General features: G+C 45.3%; 1 protein-coding gene across 2 annotated transcripts in view; it reads right to left on the reverse strand.

Annotated features, from left to right (window-relative positions):
* The window catches only part of LOC104327969 (fibronectin type-III domain-containing protein 3a), a 50,919-nt gene continuing 31,136 nt past the window's right edge, over nucleotides 1-19,783 (reverse strand). For both annotated transcript variants that reach the window (XM_075435180.1, XM_075435179.1), the window contains exons 7-27: nucleotides 19,129-19,401; nucleotides 17,695-17,750; nucleotides 16,374-16,528; nucleotides 16,080-16,139; nucleotides 14,413-14,551; nucleotides 13,357-13,410; nucleotides 12,559-12,680; nucleotides 12,299-12,473; nucleotides 12,001-12,087; nucleotides 11,545-11,683; nucleotides 10,915-10,983; nucleotides 10,545-10,663; nucleotides 10,332-10,437; nucleotides 9,559-9,734; nucleotides 8,799-8,912; nucleotides 7,298-7,447; nucleotides 6,496-6,776; nucleotides 5,329-5,541; nucleotides 4,461-4,627; nucleotides 3,352-3,473; nucleotides 1-2,598 (exon numbers count right to left, since the gene is read on the reverse strand). In XM_075435180.1, coding sequence (XP_075291295.1) covers nucleotides 2,281-2,598; nucleotides 3,352-3,473; nucleotides 4,461-4,627; nucleotides 5,329-5,541; nucleotides 6,496-6,776; nucleotides 7,298-7,447; nucleotides 8,799-8,912; nucleotides 9,559-9,734; nucleotides 10,332-10,437; nucleotides 10,545-10,663; nucleotides 10,915-10,983; nucleotides 11,545-11,683; nucleotides 12,001-12,087; nucleotides 12,299-12,473; nucleotides 12,559-12,680; nucleotides 13,357-13,410; nucleotides 14,413-14,551; nucleotides 16,080-16,139; nucleotides 16,374-16,528; nucleotides 17,695-17,750; nucleotides 19,129-19,401 — 3,095 coding nt within the window. In that variant the 3' untranslated portion in view covers nucleotides 1-2,280. The remainder of the gene's footprint in view (nucleotides 2,599-3,351; nucleotides 3,474-4,460; nucleotides 4,628-5,328; nucleotides 5,542-6,495; nucleotides 6,777-7,297; nucleotides 7,448-8,798; nucleotides 8,913-9,558; nucleotides 9,735-10,331; nucleotides 10,438-10,544; nucleotides 10,664-10,914; nucleotides 10,984-11,544; nucleotides 11,684-12,000; nucleotides 12,088-12,298; nucleotides 12,474-12,558; nucleotides 12,681-13,356; nucleotides 13,411-14,412; nucleotides 14,552-16,079; nucleotides 16,140-16,373; nucleotides 16,529-17,694; nucleotides 17,751-19,128; nucleotides 19,402-19,783) is intronic.

Consider the following 19,783-nt stretch of genomic DNA (forward strand, 5'->3'; position numbering starts at 1 on the left):
TTTGAATACATTTGTATTATTTATTGGCTGTATTAAATATATTATCTATTTGATAGTTACAATTTAGTAATACAATGCATGGCAGCTTTAACATAAGTTTGAGATACCTCAAAATTACAATACGAGAGAACTGAAGATACCTACTACATTAATGCCACGAGGGTACATGGTTCTGGAACGGGTGACAGCCGATGGACAATCTGTATTGCGGTAGGCTTTCACGGACAGCTTCGGGAAACGCAAATATTTTGTGGCAACTGCCAAAGAACTTTCACTTTTTAGGAGTCATCATGATTTGTTAGTATTTACTCTGCCATCCTAATTTATCTTTTAAAATTATCAGAAATATTATTGCCAAATAAACCTCTACAAACTTCGTTCTAAGAGTTAAAGAAATAACCCTTTGGCAATAGAGATTTGCTGAAGGCGGTCTTATTTGCTAAGAGTAGACTATGGAAAGAAATACAGACAGATTGTAAACTCTTCTGCAAACTAAAGCCTAGTATCTGTATAAAACTCTTTCCGACACCGGAGGGAGAGATTTCTATGATATAATAAATGATTAACTTAAAGTTCTGCTACAAGTAGAACAATACATTCAGACATACATTTTCCAGGACTTTTAATCAAAATAAATAGAGTACAAAATGAAGAGTACGTTTTGAAAAGATTAATTTCAGATTGCACCATAAACCTACTTTTAAGAGTATTAAGCGATACCATGTCATAATTTAGGTTTTCCACATCTGAAATACAACACAATGCCTCAAACTACAACGCAACATTATTCATCAACTGCCATAGGAGAAAGACCCTTAATAAAGTGATTCATTACTGGAAATACTTCGCCTGTAGCACTATCACATCCAACATTCCACGTACAAGTGCATCGCTCTGGTGTCTATAAAGCGGAGCCGTAGTCTTGGCAAAATGCGCTAAATCTACCTTTCTATGGCATGTTCCAAACGCCGTGAGGAAGACCCGCTCCGAAACGCGTTCGGCGTCCGCGAGTTCCAGCGTTCACAACATCTGAGACAACGCAGCCAGCCCGCAGGCTCATCGTCGGCTCTCCGCACGCAGACCGAACCTGAACTGTCATCTGTAGTGCACGCTGGCCACAGAAAATCCCCCCCAGCCAAACAGGACGAGTTTCCAAAAGCTCAGAGCAGGCTGAACATTCCCATCTAGAAAACCATGGAATGTGAGGCTGCTACCACTGGGATAGCAAGTCGTTTAAAACACCGTATAAACGTTATCTAAAAAGAGTTCTTTCACAAACAATTTGATAATTGGGATTAAGTTAGAAGGGCATCCAAAAGCAGTCTGAACTTTTTATTTTTAGGTTAATAATAGTACAAAAACATTTGCTCAGTTTGAGCCAAATAGTGTAACATTTATCATAAATGCACTCTTTCTCCTTAAAGACAATACCTGTGCTTTCCTGACACCGCCGCAAAGATTTAATCAGCGGCACAGGAAATTACTCTTCTCTCAGGCACTGAGAGTGAAATGTGGATTGGGCCGACAGCTGCGCACCGACAGCAGAAAGCATTTCATTCAGAAATGTACGATACCGAAGGGGCCTCTCCTGCAACGCGACGGGCGACCGCCTCCGCGGCGCGCGCACTGCGGCCTGCCCACGGCTGCTCTGGCGCTCGGATTAAAATTCTAAAACCGCTGGCACCCTCTGCTTTCAACACTTGAAATGATTACCGAGTCCGAAACGTTAAAATAACTGTAAAGTAGTAATATCACTAAGTCAATATTCTGCTCTCCTCCTACAGTATATGAAACGTGGTATGCTCTAGTAATGCCTCGCGATGCAGTACTGCTCTAAGCGTAAGCGTCTGTGCGGCTGCACGTCGCGTATGCCAGACTACAACGATACCCGACGAAACGCTGCGGGTCGGCTACCGCTGCTCAGCTGTACTTGAAAAGGACTTGTTCCCTCCAGGCCTCCTCTCTCGCGCCGGCCAAAGGGCCCCGCTTTGAATGCGGAGAGAGGAAGGGCGCGCGCGCACCAGCGTGCGCGGTAAGGCAGTTTGCTCGCTGTTTCGTTAACAGCTGACCCTGATTACAGAGGACCCAGGATTACCCTTTCTACAAGAAATCTGTGTTCAGTATTTGGAAAGGATCTGCCAACCCAGCCGCACTGTCAGCCAGCAGCAGAAGTGGAAACGCACGTAACTATACATTTCCAGCTAGGATTTTAACCAGAACTAACCATAAATACCCGAAATAGCTTCCGTACAAAAAGCTGAGTACTGACCAGGCTCCCGTCTACTTGATTACAAAGTACTGAATCACAACAGCAAATAAAATCGCAACCACCGCGAATCCGCAGAGAAGAACGATGGCGATGAAGCGCTCCTCCCGCAACGTCTTCTTCGTCTCCGCCAACTCCGTGGTCGGATCGGCGCACTGCGGAACCAGCTCCTGTTTCTGCGATGAGAACACCGTACTGGGACTGTAAGGTCCATACAGTTCTTGCGATCCAGCAGAGTCTTGGGACTGACGGCCAGCGCAGACTCTGATCCGATATTCACAGTTTGTCTGCAAGCTTGTGAGACGGAAGGAAGTCTCGGGTCCCTTGTACACCTAGTCAGAAGGAGAGAGAGCACCACTTTACGGGGGATTCGCCTCACAAACAGCACGCCACACTTTCCGTTCTGCAAGCCAGCTTAATAAAATCTCAGCTTTTGTTTCTGAAGAATTTATGGGTTGTTTTCTTGTGAATAATCCAGAGCTTCCTGCTACGCCCCACACGGACAGACCTGGATTGTGAAGCTCAGAAAAAAAAATTTAAACCAAAAAATCATTCTGCGCAACTGTTGTTTCACGTGGCTCCCCCACAAATGTGGGGCAAGAGCTGTCTGTAGCTGACACAGCAATGCCACAGACCGTGAGATTTAAGAATCAAAAGAGCAGAGGGCAATGCTGGGAGAACAGGATAAACCAGTGTTAACCCGCTTCCAGATCAGTAACCACCTCCCCGTGACCCGCCAGCCCGCCTTCGCGGTCATTTGCTTTTACAGGACAAGCAAAGGGTCAACAGGGAAATGAAACTTCACCATCTTTAACCCGAGGCACCTTCGATGCCACGAAGAGGCCGCACGGCAGGAGGCCGTACTGGAAGCTGTCCTCGCCCATCACAAACTCAACGTCGGACCGAGCCATGAAACGAAGCACCTCGGGAGTCAGGGCTGTAAATCGAGTCCCTGGCCGAAATGAAAAGCATCCCTGCCCCTAGCACCACCAAACAGAACCTGAACCTTCAAGTACAGACGCCTTTTTCTGCAGTATTTTTTCCAAGTAAAACCCCTCAGATTCATTACGTTAAATAAAAGGTACCTGGTCAAACTCTCTCCCAGCAGCGAGCTGAAGGATGTAAACAATGGCATCTCCCTTCATCGGCTGTAAAGGTTCCCATGTGATTTCGTAAGTGTTTTCTGCCAGCTGGTTTGCTTTGGGTGCTAGGAAAAAGAGATTTGTTGGCATTTCAGAAGGAGAGAACAATGGTCGCTATAAATGTTTTTTCAATCAGAAGGGCCAAAATCACCAATTATTGCAGTGACTCATTTTCACAGCTAATGTAGCAAATGGGCACCGGTTTCAGTGACAACAAGGAAGCTTTCTCGCTCTGGCTTAACACACCCTTTGCTTATGTACATTTTCCAGTTAAACTGTTTCACTTCTAGCACAAGTGACTGGGCAGCATAAACCTAAAAGCCTGAGGTTTTTCCAACGCATTTGCTAAGGACGCAGAGGTAACTGTCCTTAGCGGTAGCAGCCGTTCCACTCATTTTAAGCAGTTAAGATTTGTCTCATTCTACTTTCTTTGTCTTTGCTGTATTTCATGACGTAACCTCAAGAAATGATCCCTGTAATATTTGCAGGTTACACTTGTCTTTTCAAGCTGCCAAGATGAGCTTCTGACGTCTAATGCTTGTACAGATCAGCAAGCACTTTCAAATCGCCAGAGAAAACAGCATTTATGTCCAGCTATCTCCAGAGCTGAACTATGTGTTGTCAACATGGTTGAGTCAACCAATTTCCCTGCAGGTAACAAGCATTCTGATCTTCAGAATGACCTTCTCCAACGGCAATCTTTAATATTCATATTGGGAAGTGCAGATCAGAGGAATTGTTTGTGTTCTCATTTGCCTACGTGCTGTTGTAACTTGTATCACCTGAGAGATAACCCTGAAAAAATACTTTCCAGTTGGAAACGGATAAAGGAAATCCTCACTGTCAGGGGTGGGAAGAGCTATGGTGTAGGAGATGACCACGCGCTGGTCCTACACCAGTAGAGCCCTTCTTACACCAAGACAACGCCTACCACGGCTGCTCCCTGTCCCACAAAGGCCCTGGAAAGACGCTGTGCTGGGAAGGGTCAGGCTGTAGCATTTCACCCAGTACACAAACGGCCTGCAGAAGTTCCTAGTGCGGCGTAAGCTCACCTTTAAGAGATGCGGGTGGAGACTTGGTTGTAGTGAAAGCGTAAACTTCAGAAAACTCTCCCTCTCCAGCATCATTATATGCCTGGATTTTAAAATAGTATGTAGTGGATTCACTGAGCCGCTGTACCTTGTACGTATGACAAGGACCGTTATAAACGGTAACAAACCTGGAAGAAATCCACAGCGTACAAATGAGAATTATTCAGTGATCACAAATCTGTATGTCCACATCGTAAGCGGAACGCTTTCGTACCTCAGGCAGGTACAAACACGTGACAGTGTGTCTGGGTGCCCCCGCTTCCTACGCGCACGACGGACGTTAGGCAGCCTCAGCTCTGCTGTTGTCACCAACAGCTCCTGATGTGCATTCGACCAGCACACACCCCCTTCACACTGGTGCAAGTCCCGATTTACGTCCGTGAAGCGTCCATTCAGCCTGTCTCGGCACTCGGCCACAGCCATACGCAGGCTGCCACTGACCAACCCCTTGATCTGAATCAAGAGAATAACCCCAGTAGGTACCAGCTAAGTTGCAGTTTCAAGTTAAGCTGTCAATCCCATGTTTCGTACATGCAAACTGGACTTCATTTGAGAATTTCCAAAAAATAAAAAACCTGGCAACATAAGAGGATGGTAAGATATTGCTATTTAAATAGTATTTACAGTTTACCAGTAAATATTAGTGTGACAGCTATTAACAGCATTTCTGGTTGAAAGATGGGATGAAAAAATGCAAACTTGGGGGCAAGCTTCAGGATGCCCAAATGACTCACTAGTGCAAACAGAAGTGAGAATACTTAAAATTTGTCTTAAAAACTTGACACAAAGTTGTCAAGCGACGATATCCTTAATGCTCCGACTATCTCACCTGCCAAACCTGTCCTCCATCTGCAAGTTGAACTGTGTAGGGTTGGTAATTAAAGCTCTGCTGGGACCTTCACCCCATTTCAGTTTAAGGCTCTGGTAGCTGAAGACGACGCACTCGAGATGAGGAGGGTCAGGAGGTAGCGGTTTCGTTTTGGCTTTAATGGAATGACTGAAAGGACCAACTCCAAAGCTGTTTATGGCCTGTATTCTAATTCTGGGATTGTGAGAAAAGCAGCCACGTGGTTAGTTTACTGAGGTCCTGAAAAAATGCTAGGCAATGAAGCAAGAGTTACACCTCGTACAGAATATAACCGCAAACAATAAAGCGGTGAAAACGCAGTTAAAAATTAACTACAAAAATAATCTGCTTCAAAACACGTCACCATAATTACACTGCTTTCAACATAATGAAGCCTCCGTGTTTCTCAGTATTGTTCAGGTTTATTCTGCTCCGTGCACAAGCGCGCAGGTCCTCCTCGTTAACCTGACCATTTCCCTCCCCCCGGCACGGAAGATCCATCCACTGAACCAAGCTTTAGCCGGGCCTATCCTGCTCTTTTCTGTACAGGTGGCCTCCTTCGGTGGGATACCCAGCACCCATTATACGCACCGCTTCAGAATAAAAAATTCTAAACCCAGAAAAATGGGAATAAAGCCTTGGCTTTCACATAGGATGTTAATCTTAACACAGCCATCTTAACTCTGGCCGCTAAAACATCAGGGTTTAATAGGGTGGTGAGGCCCTGGCCTAGGCTGCCCAGAGAAGCTGCCCCTCCCTGGCAGTACTCAAGGCCAGGTTGGATGGAGCTCTGAGCACGCTGGGCTGGTGGAAGATGTCCCTGCTCATGGCGGGGGCGTTGGAACCAGACGATCTTTAAGGTCGCTTCCAAGCCTTTCCATTCTATGATTCTATGAATTCTGCATATGACAATTTTATGTTGTTTTTTCAGAGCCGCAGAGTGCATTAGGCAAATAGTCTGCAAGCTGATTGCTCTGAAATTTTAAAACACTGTCCTCAAAGCTATTGACTGGAAAGCCTACAAATACGGTTTCAGAATAAAACGAGCTTGCTGTAGGTGACCCTGCTTCGGCAGGAGGGTTGGACTAGATGACCCACAGAGGTCCCTTCCAACCCCTACTATTCTGTGATTCTGTGATTCATTATTACCTGTACAGAGTGTCGGGCAGCAGATTCTCAAGAACATGGCTTGTATTTCTTCCAACAGTTACAAGCTGCTTCTCGCCATATTCTATGTTATATCCAGTGATCTCTGACCCGTGACAACACGGTTCTTCCCACTGAACTGCAAGGCACGTTGATAAAGGAAGAGAAACTTCCATTTGATCTTCTTCAAGTAAATGCAGCAGGGCCACTGCGGCAGGCGCCGACGCAGGCGTTGTCACCACAGCAGTCTCGCCAAACAGCCCGGCTCCAGCGACGTTCACAGCCTGGAAGAGAGATCACGGAGCGTGGGCTGGATGCACGGCTTTCTGACCAGGCGGGCGCAGCCATCACGCTTCCTCTGGCATGTTAATAAAAGCCATTTGGAAGAGAATGGAAAATCTCCCAAATAAAATGTAAATATGGCAGAATGCCTGGTATTCAATGCAACGCTAGATCTGCATTTCAATTGTAGAAGCGTGTAGTTAGGAGGGACTGGGGGAGAAGGGAAAGCACCTTTACCAATGACCTTCTATACTGCGCCTGTAGGTGACAGTACGTAACTTTATGCGTCTCTAGCTGAAGTTTTTCTTCAAACCGTACCTACTTGTTCATTTCCCCAGTAACACGTAACAATTATCTCCTCATAACATCTCCTTCTCTGGAGATATTCCAGACCCTCCTGGACAAGGTCCTCTACAGCCTACTGTAGGCGACCCTGCTTCGGCAGGAGGGTTGGACTAGATGACCCACAGAGGTCCCTTCCAACCCCAACCATGCTGGGATTCTGTGAAAAGGCTTTTCATACCTGGACTCTGCAATAATACGTGGCTGCAGGTGTGAGGCCTCTTACTTCATAGCTCTGGCACGGGCCCGTGTAGATGATGTGCATCGACCCTTCCGCCTGGCCCCACTCCAGCCTGTATTCACTGATTTCTGCACCGTTGCACGCGGGACTCTGCGGGTTTAAGTGAGAAATTGCCCTTCAGCTATCGCACACACACACGTTCACCGTACGAGCGCGATCTCTCGTTACGCCGGACAGGCATTGGAACAGAAGCACCACAGCCAAGGGCATGATTTTAAGTTGAGCTTGTTAAAAGGTTTCCATCTAAACACTGTCTGTAACTCCACCACCGTTCAGACCGGGATTTGGAGTGACTCCCCATCTCTTACCACTTGGATGAACTAAATGTATTACATATGACACCAAACTGGGAGGGGTGGTAGATACACCAGCAGGCTGTGCTGCCATTCAGCGTGACCTGGATAGGCTGGAAAGCTGGGCAGAGAGGAATCTGATGAGGTTCAACAAAGCCAAATGCAGGGTCCTGCACCTGGGGAGGAACAACCTCATGCACCAGTACAGGCTTGGGGTGGACCTGCTGGAGAGCAGCTCTGCGGAGAGGGACTGGGACTGCTGGGGGATGACTGGTTAACCATAAGCCAGCAGCGTGCCCTGGGTGCCCAGAAGGCCAATGGGATTCTGGGGTGCATCAGGAGGAGTGTGGGCAGCAGGGCGAGGGAGGTTCCCCTTCCCCTCTGCTCTGCCCTAGTGAGGCCTCATCTGGAGTACTGTGTCCAGTGCTGGGCTCCCCAGTTCAAGAAAGATGAAGAGCTACTGGAGAGAGTCCAGCGGAGGGCTACGAGGATGAGGAGGGGACTGGAGCATCTGCACTAGGAGGAGAGGTTGAGGGAACTGGGCTTGTTCAGCCTGAAGAAGAGAAGGCTGAGAGGGGACCTTAGAAATGCTTACAAATATCTGCAGGGTGGGGATCAGGAGGATGGGGCCAAGCTCTTTCCAGTGGTGCCCAGTGACAGGACAAGGGGCAATGGGCACAAACTGAGGCACAGGAAGTTCCGTCTGAACATGAGGAAGAACTTCTTCCCTCTGAGGGTGACGGAGCCCTGGAACAGGCTGCCCAGGGAGGTTGTGGAGTCTCCTTCTCTGGAGATATTCAAGACCCGCCCGGACAAGGTCCTGTGCAGCCTGCTCTGGGTGACCCTGCTTGGGCAGGAGGGTTGGACTAGATGACCCACAGAGGGCTCTTCCAACCCCTACTATTCTGTGATTCTGTGATACCAGTTACCGTACCGCGAGGAGGATTAAATGTCACCCAGTTTATTCAGTTAAGATGGAAATTCATAGCTGACAGAATTTACAAAACCAGTGTAGACCTCTATAAAGCACTCAAACATTCCACCTCGACATTTGGTGTTTCTTCCATTTCTGTGTATCATACACGTGTCGCTACAATTCTAAAAGCCAAATATTAATTCGTGCGTTACTGAAAATCATGAAAACCTACCTCCCACGAAACCACAACGCAAGTTGCACTTTTACAAGTTATCAGGGGTTTGCCACACTGATCGGGGGGCCCCGGAGCCGTAGAGATCTCTGCTTTCTCAGAGTGAGGGCCGAACTGCAAGAGAACACAACTGCATGAGTGCAGAAACAGCGGCAGAGCGAGAACTGACGCGCAAGCGTACGAGCCGAAGAAAACAAATTATTTTTAACTTGACAGAGAAATAAACAGAAGCAGGCAGTGCTTAGTTTCACAGCACCATTTAAAATTCCTTGCAGGTAGTTTGCTCTCGAAACTGGCCCCGTGCCTGCAGGATCTCTGTAATCCTCCCACTAACCCCCAGCACTACGGTTTTGTAACTCCTCCTTCCCCTGCAGCCAGGATCTGGCTTCCAGCAGCAGCTGGGTACCGTTCCAGACAGACTTTTATGCAACCAACACTTACCCCAGCCTTTCCCAAAGCTGGCGTTATTTGAACACACCCCTCTACACGACACCATTCCCGCACCACCCACCTGCGGAGTCTGCGCTAGCTGTAAAACAGAACGCAGTCTCCTAAGGCACAAACATTAAGTGGTTACTCACAGCCAGAAATATAGGGTTCACACTGCAGTCAAAGAAATGAATAATAAGAAATTTTGCTCCTTCAACAGAACAGAACACAGAAGCTACAGAATATCATCAGGCTTGTAAGACAATAGCGTATTGCTATCTCTTATGTAAATAAAAAAAGAGAGATTTGCTCTCGCCAGCGCCGTGGTTACCCCGACTTTATTCGCAGCTCGTATCCAGAAGCAGTACGTTCTCCCTGGAAGCAGGCTGTTCACTGCACATTCAGCTGCTGGGCCCTGATACACTTGTCTGCGTTCCTCTTCTTCAGAGTCTGCCATCTCTACAATATATTCTGTAACGTCAGAACCTCCATCTACGGATGGTGGGCCTATGAAATAAAAAGAGATTTTTTTTTTTTCCCCTGATTCATTTCACAGAACACTTTTTCCTTTAAACAGTTTCTAATTAGCCTTCTCAAGCTAAAAGTTGCATCAGATGAATTCTAAAAGTCAGAGCGCAGGCTTTTATCATACATCTCAACACAAACACTTTATGAAGCTTGCTTTTCCCCCCCAAACACCAGTTAAAGACAGCTTTCATAATTTTTTTCAGCTATTTTCCATATATCTCCTTCAAAAAAGTGTATCTTCATGACTTTTTGATTATCAACTTCACCGAGATAAAAATGAGACAAGGAGGACCGACGTTCGAATTGCCAAACGCGTGTCAGTAACGAGGCAGTCGGCAAGCCTGCTCGCCAGAAGACATTTACATCTGCCCCAGGTCTCACCACGCGGCTGCACACGCGTGCATCACCAAATCAGCGGTGGGGAGCAAGCTTTGGTCTGCTTAACAAACAAAACTAAGAACACGGACTACATCTATATATGTTAATTTCTTTTCCTTGAAGAGTTCTACAGATTTTTCATTTTGTTACGACATTTTAAATCAGAAACATATTTTGCTCAGAAATACTGGAGCTTACCCCACTGTAAAGCGATTTCCTTGGGCTTAGCTTTGCCTGCCAGGCACGGAGCAGGACATGGGCCAGGAGGAACAGCCGCAGTCGTAACAGTCGTAACGTCAGAAGCCTAGCAGTAATACACGTTATATTTTAGAGTGGAAACACAAAACAACATTTCACTATAACATAAACAGAAATGGTTTTCAGAATCAAATTCACTCCCACGTTTCTCACCTGGCTTTCACCACCTTTACTGACACAATAAACTCTCATTCTGTACGAAGTGCCAGGCCTGAGGTGATCGCACACGTGTTCTCTCTGGAAACCGCTGTATACGGTGTCCCACTTACTTCCTGAGGAAAGAAAGAAAATAATTTATACTACAATGCTTCTGCAAAATTCAGCCTTGACAACTCTCTCACACAATTATTACCTGAGAGCTAATCAAGCCCCAGAATCTGACTGGAAAGACAATTATGCAAAGAACACGCACGGCACAACGCAGACACGTGAAAACAGGACAGTAACTGCTGGAGCGACGAGGAGTGAATCCGCGCACCGAACCAGCACACGAGCCCATCAGTACTTCGAGGCGGTTGCTTACCAACTGACGTGTCCCAGATTTCCAAAAAGTATTTAGAAATGTCTGCTCCTCCATTATCTTTGGGTGGTTCTGAAAGAAACCAAGATCTTAAAATAAGCTACAGAAGATTTAAAAGCAATGCATTATGTTGTTATCAGCTTTTCCAGCGAACAGACGCACTCATGGTAGAATACACCCAAGCGGAAAACTCAATTCAAACAGAAACAAAAAACAGCGCGCCTACATATTCACAATACATTTTCCAGAACAATAGTGGGTTTTTTCTAGTATTAATCATCATTATGCCAAGAAGAAGAGTAACTATGAAAATACTGCCAATTTCAGGTATCACCTCTTATTTTTTTAAAAGTGCAAGAAAGTTGTTTAAGCATGACCGTAGGTCTGGAGGCTGTTACAAGAGCATTGACCGCGTCACTAAAATGAAGAAAGAAAAACATTACTTTTGTGCTGCAACCCCAGAACAAACCAAGGTGCGATTTTTTGGTAGCGCTAAGTATTTCTCCTTGCAACAACGACAGCTGCAGAGGCAAATCACCAGCCCGAGCTGGCCTCTGGTTTTTAATCTGCGTTCCTGAGTGACCTCGCGTACGTAAGTGGCACTCCAGCACAGCGCTACCGAACGTCACCTACCCCACGTAACCTTCACACTGTGCGAGTGGATCTTGCCCTTTACGGTCGGTTTACTTGGTGGCCCGGGTTTGTCAGGACTGGTGCTGTGTTCCACCACCTCGCTAGGACTACTTTTTCCTTCACTGTTGTAGGCAAAGAGCTGTTGCGGGAATGAATCGAATATATAATAAATGCTTGATTTAATGACAAGTAATATGCTGCTGATTTCTAAAGTTCTTCCACGCAAAAACAACCACCAAAACCAACAGAAAATGCCACAATTTTAAAGAAAAACAACATTAGCTAGTGCAAAAAATCTGATTTGTATTATGACTCCGCCAAAACTATTACAACAACTGCAGGTACTGCAGGTAATCTGCTGCTGTCTCCACAGAAAGTGTCTTAGCTGTACGAAGACGCTCGAACTCCAGCAAAGCACACGGTCATAGTTAAACTGGAACCGAACACAGTACAAACCCTGAACTTATAGGCCGTACTCCTCCTAAGGTTTCTTAAAGTGCACGAGAGTTCGTCTCCGTTGTACTGCGGCTGGAAGCCGTAACCCTGTGAAGGATGGAAAAGAAGAACAAACGCAGTCACTATTTTCCACAATAAAACGGATCAGACTGATCACATTTTTTTTTTTCAGCTTGAATTTCATCTCCATTTCACGAATACACGAATTTTATTTGAAAGTAAAACGCGGAGTTGTTTTATTAATTTGAGCACTACTGCACACCAGACTTGGGCACACAGAGCAAAGCCCAGCACTCACCGAACCTTCTTCTTCCACGTCCAAGCTGTAAGTGAGAGCCTCGTCCGAAGAGACGCCGCTGGGCGGGCTCCACTTCACCGACAGCCAGCTCACTCCCGCGTCAACGAGCACCGGGGGCGGCGGGGCCGGGGGCACAATGCCGGCTGTGTAGTACGTCACGGGCTCGCTGAACCCACTGGGAAAGTATTTTTTTCAAAACGTTAGCAACAGCAGCTGTAGCTAATGAGAAAATAAATGCTAGGACACACTGCGCTCATTACCTCATTCCAATGTCATTTTTAGCAGCTAATCTGAGCGAGTATTTTGTAGAAGGAGAGAGTTTGGTAAGTTTATACTGCTTCAGGTGCCCGTAGTAGCATTCTTTGAAGGGTCCGTTCTTCCCCTTTGGAAAGCAAGAACAAGCTGAGTCACTTTTTGCATGAGGGCTGTATTCTCCCTGCTAAGGTCAACTTCATCACTCTACATTTCCCTAAATTTTATTTCACTAATTTAATAATAATTAAACAAAAAATAATCAGTAAGCCTACAGAATGTAAAAAGCCAACGGTGTCACAGCCATGCTGAGTATAACTGACAGTAATCCGGAGCCTTCTTGATAACGAAACTACATTTTGACTGAGATACCTGTTAACTTTTTGGCACTGTAGATTTGACAAAATGGCAATAAATGACTGCACACTTTGGAATTATTTTATCACTTCAGAATACATTTCAGTAGGAAGTTCCAAAGCTGAGCGGTATGTGTGACAGCTACCGGAGACACAAGCCGAACGCTCAGCCATTTGGACAGAGCATGGGAGTTAACGACGCTCTGCATGACGAGAGCCAAACGAGGGAGGTTCACACCATCCCCTCCGCGGATCCGAAAGGGCTGGCGCCTTGAATCGCTGCGAGCCTAGCCGTTTGAGTCAAGCTTTTTAATTGGCTTGGCCCTTTCAAACTGTCTGGACGGTTGCACTGAAAATAGCTGAGGTACCTAGGCAAAAAGTATTTTTAAGTATAATTGGTCTACAGATGTCATTATGACGGGGTTTTTTTTGCACTAGAAAAGGTCTTACCTCATCCCATTCTAAAAGAAAATTAGTTATTTTGGAACCATTGTCATTTGAGGACTGAAAATAAAGAGACAATGAAAAGAGTTAAAATCAAATAGTTGTACTTTTCTGAATAGTTTTGCACATTAAAAAACATTTTAACAATGGAATATAATATACTCCAACTGCCTTTTAAAACAAAATATTGAGTGTAGAACTAAAAGGAATCTGCAGTAGGTACAGGGAACAGCCCTCTTCTTCCACAAACACACTTGTTTTCACTCCGTGCAGTGAGCCAGAAAGGGTAAAAACTAGCAGGTATGTTAACTTGTTTAATTCCTCGTTCTTGATGGCTCTCCAGGCTGCTGTACTACTTCTGTTCATTCTCATAGTTTAGAAAATGAACTTATGAATAGCTTTATTTCATGAATAATGTAAATGATATTCTTACAGCTTTTTTCCCTTGTGTCCTTGCACTGTGTGTTCACCAACTGTCCGAGTAACACAAGCACTCAGACGAGCAGCATTTGTGCTTGCTATGACACATGAACTGGGAGCTTCCTTCACTTTCCAAGTACAGACTATACAAGTAATTTAACTAATTAATTTAAACTGGTTTCCAGGTATAAGCATAGTCATAAGAAAAACACAGAAAGGCAAGGAAACACAGTTACCAACAAGTCTTCACAGATACCGTATATATAGTCAAAAGTCAGATTAAAAAACTGAAATCTACAAACTAGCCAAAGAAACTTACTTTGAACGGGTCAGAATAACTCTAAGAACTCTGAATTATAATGTTAAGTCAGATCTATTTATCACCTAAGAACCCCAAGCAAAATACTTCACTGCTCTTAGCCTTTCCCGGGCTGCCAGTTCCGACCTTTCCTACTGACTACTCACACGCGGAGCGACCTCCTACCAACCCCAGCACACTAAAGCCCTTCGCAAGAACCTCAGTAAACGCTGAATGAAAGAGGAAGCCACAATCGTGACGTCGGTTACCAGTCTCACCTGAGCAGCTTAAGAGCCACCACCCACAGCACGCAGGGAATTCCCGGCGTCCAGCGGCCCGCTTACCTTCCACTGCACGCTCAGGCTGTTCTTGGTTCTGCTGACCAGCTTGGGCGCAGCCGGGCAGTCTGGCTCACAACTTTCCGTAGTGAAACTCACTAATTCCGAAATGGACTCTTTTATGGAACTGCTGGTTGCTGAAACTCTGAACAGAGGACAATTAATGATGAATTTAATATTACTGTAATAAGAAAAATATAATAATATCTAATTAATGATGCAATTAATATTGCCCTAGCACCTGACAATTTAAGGAAAGCATTGTCAGCTTTAGAAATGCGTTTAGTCACAAACAACAGCAACAAGACCGGCCTGCTCGTTACAGGAAATAAGCGCCCAGCTGCCCTTCTTCCAGACCACTGATTCTAAAGAAAACCATTTCATGCCTTTTCATTCAGGAAGAAACAGCAGAAAGCGAGTTTATGATGTCGCTCCAGGTTCCAGAAACTGATGCCCACGTGATGAGAAACACCGGTGTCCGTTCGACGCGTGGGGAGACAGCAGCGTGACGGAGCGCACGCGCTGATCCTGGAGACTCCACTTGGCATCCTTCACCGACTTCACAGTTACTGTCTATCACAGCGGAGGCATTTTAGTGATGAAGTACAGGTGGGAGGGATGAGGAAAACTGCAGCAAGTGGTTACCAAATGGTAACAGAACACCTGACTTGAAACTAACTTTTTGCTGAAAAGACCTGGAGGCTCCTAATGGACAGCACTTGTGCAAGAGCACGGATACGAACAGGAGCTAAGGCAGCTGCGCAGGCAGCAAAGCCACATTTAGCAGGGTAACTGCGCACAGTGGGCAGAATCTCTAGAAGAGTCATGCTCGTTTCTGTTTGTTTTTGAAGAGCAACGACTTGACTAATTGTTCAGAAACACTGTCTGTCTCATCAAAGGAATTTTGGTGAAATCCAGCTGGCCTGTATGGAAAGCAACAGCACGAACCTAACGCACGCTACGCTACCCGGGGCAAGCGGCGAGCGTTCAACACCCTCGGAGCTCTCTTGCAGGTTAAGAAGAGAAGTTTGCTTCAGTGAAGTATTAAAACCTGTCTCCTCCTGTGCCCGAGCACTGAGGCTCTCTGCTGCTGCTGGATCACAGCGTACCCCTGGCTTGTTTAACCAGCTTGTCATTTTCCTGCCCAGTTAAACACCTTCTCCAGTAACACCTATTTACTCAGCGTGGCGATTCCCCAATGGCACGTCCTGTTCCCTCGTAGCACAGCATCGCACTGCGCCCCATTTCAACCAGCTTCCACTTCCCTGCTCGCGCTGCTACAGAAGCTTGCAGTTCAGAGAAGCAACTGGACAAATCAAGTCAGACTTGCAAATCCATGGTAAAGTCTAAATGATTTTATTTGCCCCTGCCTTCAATCTCTTTCACTGAGTCCAGTCTTGGTGTTCTAAAAAAATACCAGAGGATCTCAAAGTTTGTATTGCAGATAAACAAGACAAGACAGAGAAGATAGCAGGGAAGAAAATGAGACAGCATTATTATGAAATTAGAAGATGGGAGGAGTTTAGATAGCAATAGTAATGTCCATAGCTGTGATATTTTATGCAGAATATTCCTCAAGTTGTTTGTGACCACACCTTTTTCATGAAGCCACAATAATTTTGTAATTAGCGTTATCAATAACAGCCTTAAGCACTTCCTTCCCAGCAACATACCTGGCATGGTAATCCGTTGCTGGTCTGAGATCAGGAAGTGTGATTGTTAATTCCTCCCCACTGTGAAAAGGGAAAAAAGAAATAATTCGTTACAGCTCTTCCTTATGCTTTAAAGGATAAAAGCTTATTGAAAAGCAAAACCATGTAGCGCACATTTAGCGATATTACTTAAAATTTATTTCATGTGAAGTAGGTAGGTCTGCAAGTCAACAAACAGCTCCTGACAGAGAGATTGCTGATTGGTTAATGGTTTTAAACATCGGTATTGTGCTTAAATGAAGAAACTAAACTTACACATAGACAGATTTAAATTTTCCATTTTTACCACTGTTGGATATTGCTACTTCAAATGTAAATGCTGCTGGACTATGACTATGGCTCTCTCCATTCTGTGAACTAACTGGGAGATTCCAGGACAGAACGGCTGATCTTGCTTGTATATCAGAAACCTATTAAAAGCATAAATAATGCAAGTAAGTTTGCTTTCTGTAAGAAAAGGTATATTAGTCAATAACATGGTGTCGCTAGTTTGCCTTATGAAGCTCCTCACTGGAGGAATTCTTTACCTTTGCAGTGGAAATACTGAGTCATCATCTGAATTTCAATTATTTCCTCTTTTCATTTCTAAAGTATCATATTAAAGGATTTCCCTTCGAGCCCTAAACAACCTGGGAGACACACTACATCGCCCGAGTGCACGAAGAGAAAGTTCCCGTTTCCCCTGCACTGTTTGCATCACTCGTTTGGAGCAAATTTTGCGATTTGGAGTCGTGACCGCTGACACCAGCTCTGTGTGAGGCAGAGTCAGACGGCCCAACGTTCTAACGCTGTTCCAGCTGCCTCGAGGGATCTCAGTATTTCACCACTCACGGCTAAAATTTTCAGTCTGAGTTTTCTGCTGCTTGATTCCCGCACTCCAAATCCTCTCTGACAAAGCCAACACAGCCTGCTGTTCGCATGAAGGGCGGATGTCAGCAGCAGCAATGAAAAACGCTGCCGTAAGGAAGGACAGCTAGAAAGCTGGAGCGAGAGAATACAACCCATGCTTGCCGTGTAGGTAATGCAAAGAAGAGTTCATTAAGCAGGCTCAAGATCTAAAATATTAGCGCGGTTTTAGCCTTCAGACATTTAAATTAACATCACCAGACTCCAACTTCCTATATAAGTCTATAAATACTCAAAGATTTGCTCCAATTTCTCAACATAATATAAAAAGATGATCTGCTTTTGTAAACTCTACTCCCCAAATTCCTAAATCCTCTAATGCTGAGCGAAGGACGCTTCCAAGAGCGGACAGGCTGCCGTTGGTCGGTAGCAGGCCCTTGGTGAGCAATAAAGCCCTCACACACACCAGGCAGCGGCAGCGTGGACACCCTCTCGGCTCACAGACTGGGAAACTGAGGCACACAGACCGGTTCAGAAAGTGGAGAAATAGTGGGTTTCTATAGCATGGTTGCCCTTTCCCAGCTATAAACTCTGACAACTAAAATACATTTTCTCTATTATAAAATTAAACCATTAAGAAAAAAAAGAAAAAAAAAAGAAACAACAAGCCACGTTATTTTATAGGAAGTACAGGCACAGAAAATAATAGTATTTTACGGATAATACTTACGACTGGTTTGCCAATGCTCAAGTGAATATCACATTTCTTGGAGTCTGTGTCAGATTCTGAAATTTCAAACACAAACCAGATTACTGAAAACCCCGAGAGTAAACCAGTCTGTCACAAAAATGCCACCACAAGATGGAGTTCACCTCATGAAGAGTTTAACAATAGCACTTCTTGTGCAAAGTTCATTTCCCCTGTTTGTTTTGGCTGCGTGAAGGGTAGAAACATGAACTATCCAAAACCAACAGTGTTACAAAAACCCTTCTAGTACATCCTGCACAAAGGGTATATTTTCCTAACGTGAGCATAAATGGCTTTTCTCTGACAACACCAAAACATTCCTCCAAAAATGAAAGGTGTTCAAACAATGACAATAGGATCTTATCTCTCTACTGTATGCGCCTTCCTTGAGTTTCTATTGCAAAACACTTGGTCTAGGCACAATGTGGAAGAAGCCTGATCAAAACTGCACACCAAAAATACCTCCAGGTACCCGAAGGGTCACATCTGCAAACTGAATCCTATCTTTAAAATTGTCCACACCAAACAATTGTGGATATTATTCTGCCCGCAAATAAAAACCTTTTTTTTTTTTTATTTCCCCCTCCTCCAATAAAGTTGCATTAAGAGAAATCTTTTACTGAAGCATATTTTTTTATCCTTGAAACAAGTTGGATAAAAGCTTCCTCCTCTCCTCACTTCCCGGGATACAAAGCCAGATTTCTCTTATTTCTCTGACCGAAGAGTTCAACACAACGGTGACGCAGATGAGGACCAGACCTTGCAGCCCGACACGGCCGCTCGATTTAAGACACGCACAAAACACTGGGAGTTGCACAAATCATTTCAGGCATCATGAGAAGAAACCGCCTGCCTTTCTGCGACGCTGGTTCAAACCAACAGGGAAGACAAAGCTACGGTACAGAAGGCTTTCCAGGGCATGCAAGGAAACAGCCGTGAGCTATTACAAAGCTCAAACGTTCCGTTGAGCAAAATGATGCGCTGAATGCCATTCCAACCGATCAGACAGCAACCTGCAGGGACCTTCCTGCTCCTCCAGGTCTGAAATAACTCCTAGTTATCTGAACAGTGCCACAAAGAGGGACACCGCAAGTCTTTTATGTGAGTACCCACAGGTCATCCTCACTCAGAATACTGATCAGTCCTGGGTCAGAGAAGGCAGAGAAGTAAACAGCAGATTTAAAATTAAATCTTCCTGAAGACCTTATTTGATAAATCTCAAATGAACAAATTTGACGTTACTACGATACCTAGAAGGGGAAAAAAAACTCCTAAACATAATGAAAAGCATTTCAGGCTTTCTTTAATCCTGAATAGCCAAAGAAATTTCCAAATTCAGTTTTTTCAGGAACTATCTTGCTATCTTCTGTTACAAATGAATCTAGAATTTTTTTTTACCCTTTCAATGCAACCTACCTCCCATCTCTGCATCTGGGCTGCCCTTTGTTTTTCCTATCTGCTTCTGCTTTAGTGGTCCTCCTGCCCCTTGCTGTCCCTTCCCATTTCCATTCTGAATTGTTGCAGCGGAAGAATTAACAACTTTATGTGGTGAAGAGGGAGGACTGTTAAGTTTATTGTTAGTGTGACCACTAGCTTGTCTGTCTTTTAGTCTTTTCTTCAGGTGTTCTTGCATTTTGAGACTCCTTTCGTCTCGCTGAATGAAGTTTGTCCTTCCATGCGAACGAGGTTCTACAAAGCAAGGAGAACGCATGTCATTATTCAGCACAATTTATTTGACACCTCTGGAAGTTGGAAGAGCAACTAGAGTCAAACCAGAACTTGAAAACCCGCGGAACTTCACTGTGCTCGCTGTCAGTCTGCAGACGCGCGGAGCTGCGTGGCTCACACCACGCCGGCTTGGTGCCTCTGTGCAGCCCCCAGGAGGCTGGGGGCTGCTACTCAGGGGGGTCTCTGGGCAGCGGAGCAGCAGACAAGGAACAGGCAGGTACCGCGCCGCTGACGGGCAGAGCTTCACTGGAACCTCACCTGCTAAAGCCTTTACGGATCGGGCTCACATCGGCGTACGAGCGTTACGACCAGTTAGTAGGGACCAAGGCGCCTGGAGGTTTAA

The sequence above is a fragment of the Opisthocomus hoazin genome, chromosome 14, assembly GCF_030867145.1.
Source record: "Opisthocomus hoazin isolate bOpiHoa1 chromosome 14, bOpiHoa1.hap1, whole genome shotgun sequence".
Lineage (NCBI taxonomy): Eukaryota > Metazoa > Chordata > Aves > Opisthocomiformes > Opisthocomidae > Opisthocomus > Opisthocomus hoazin.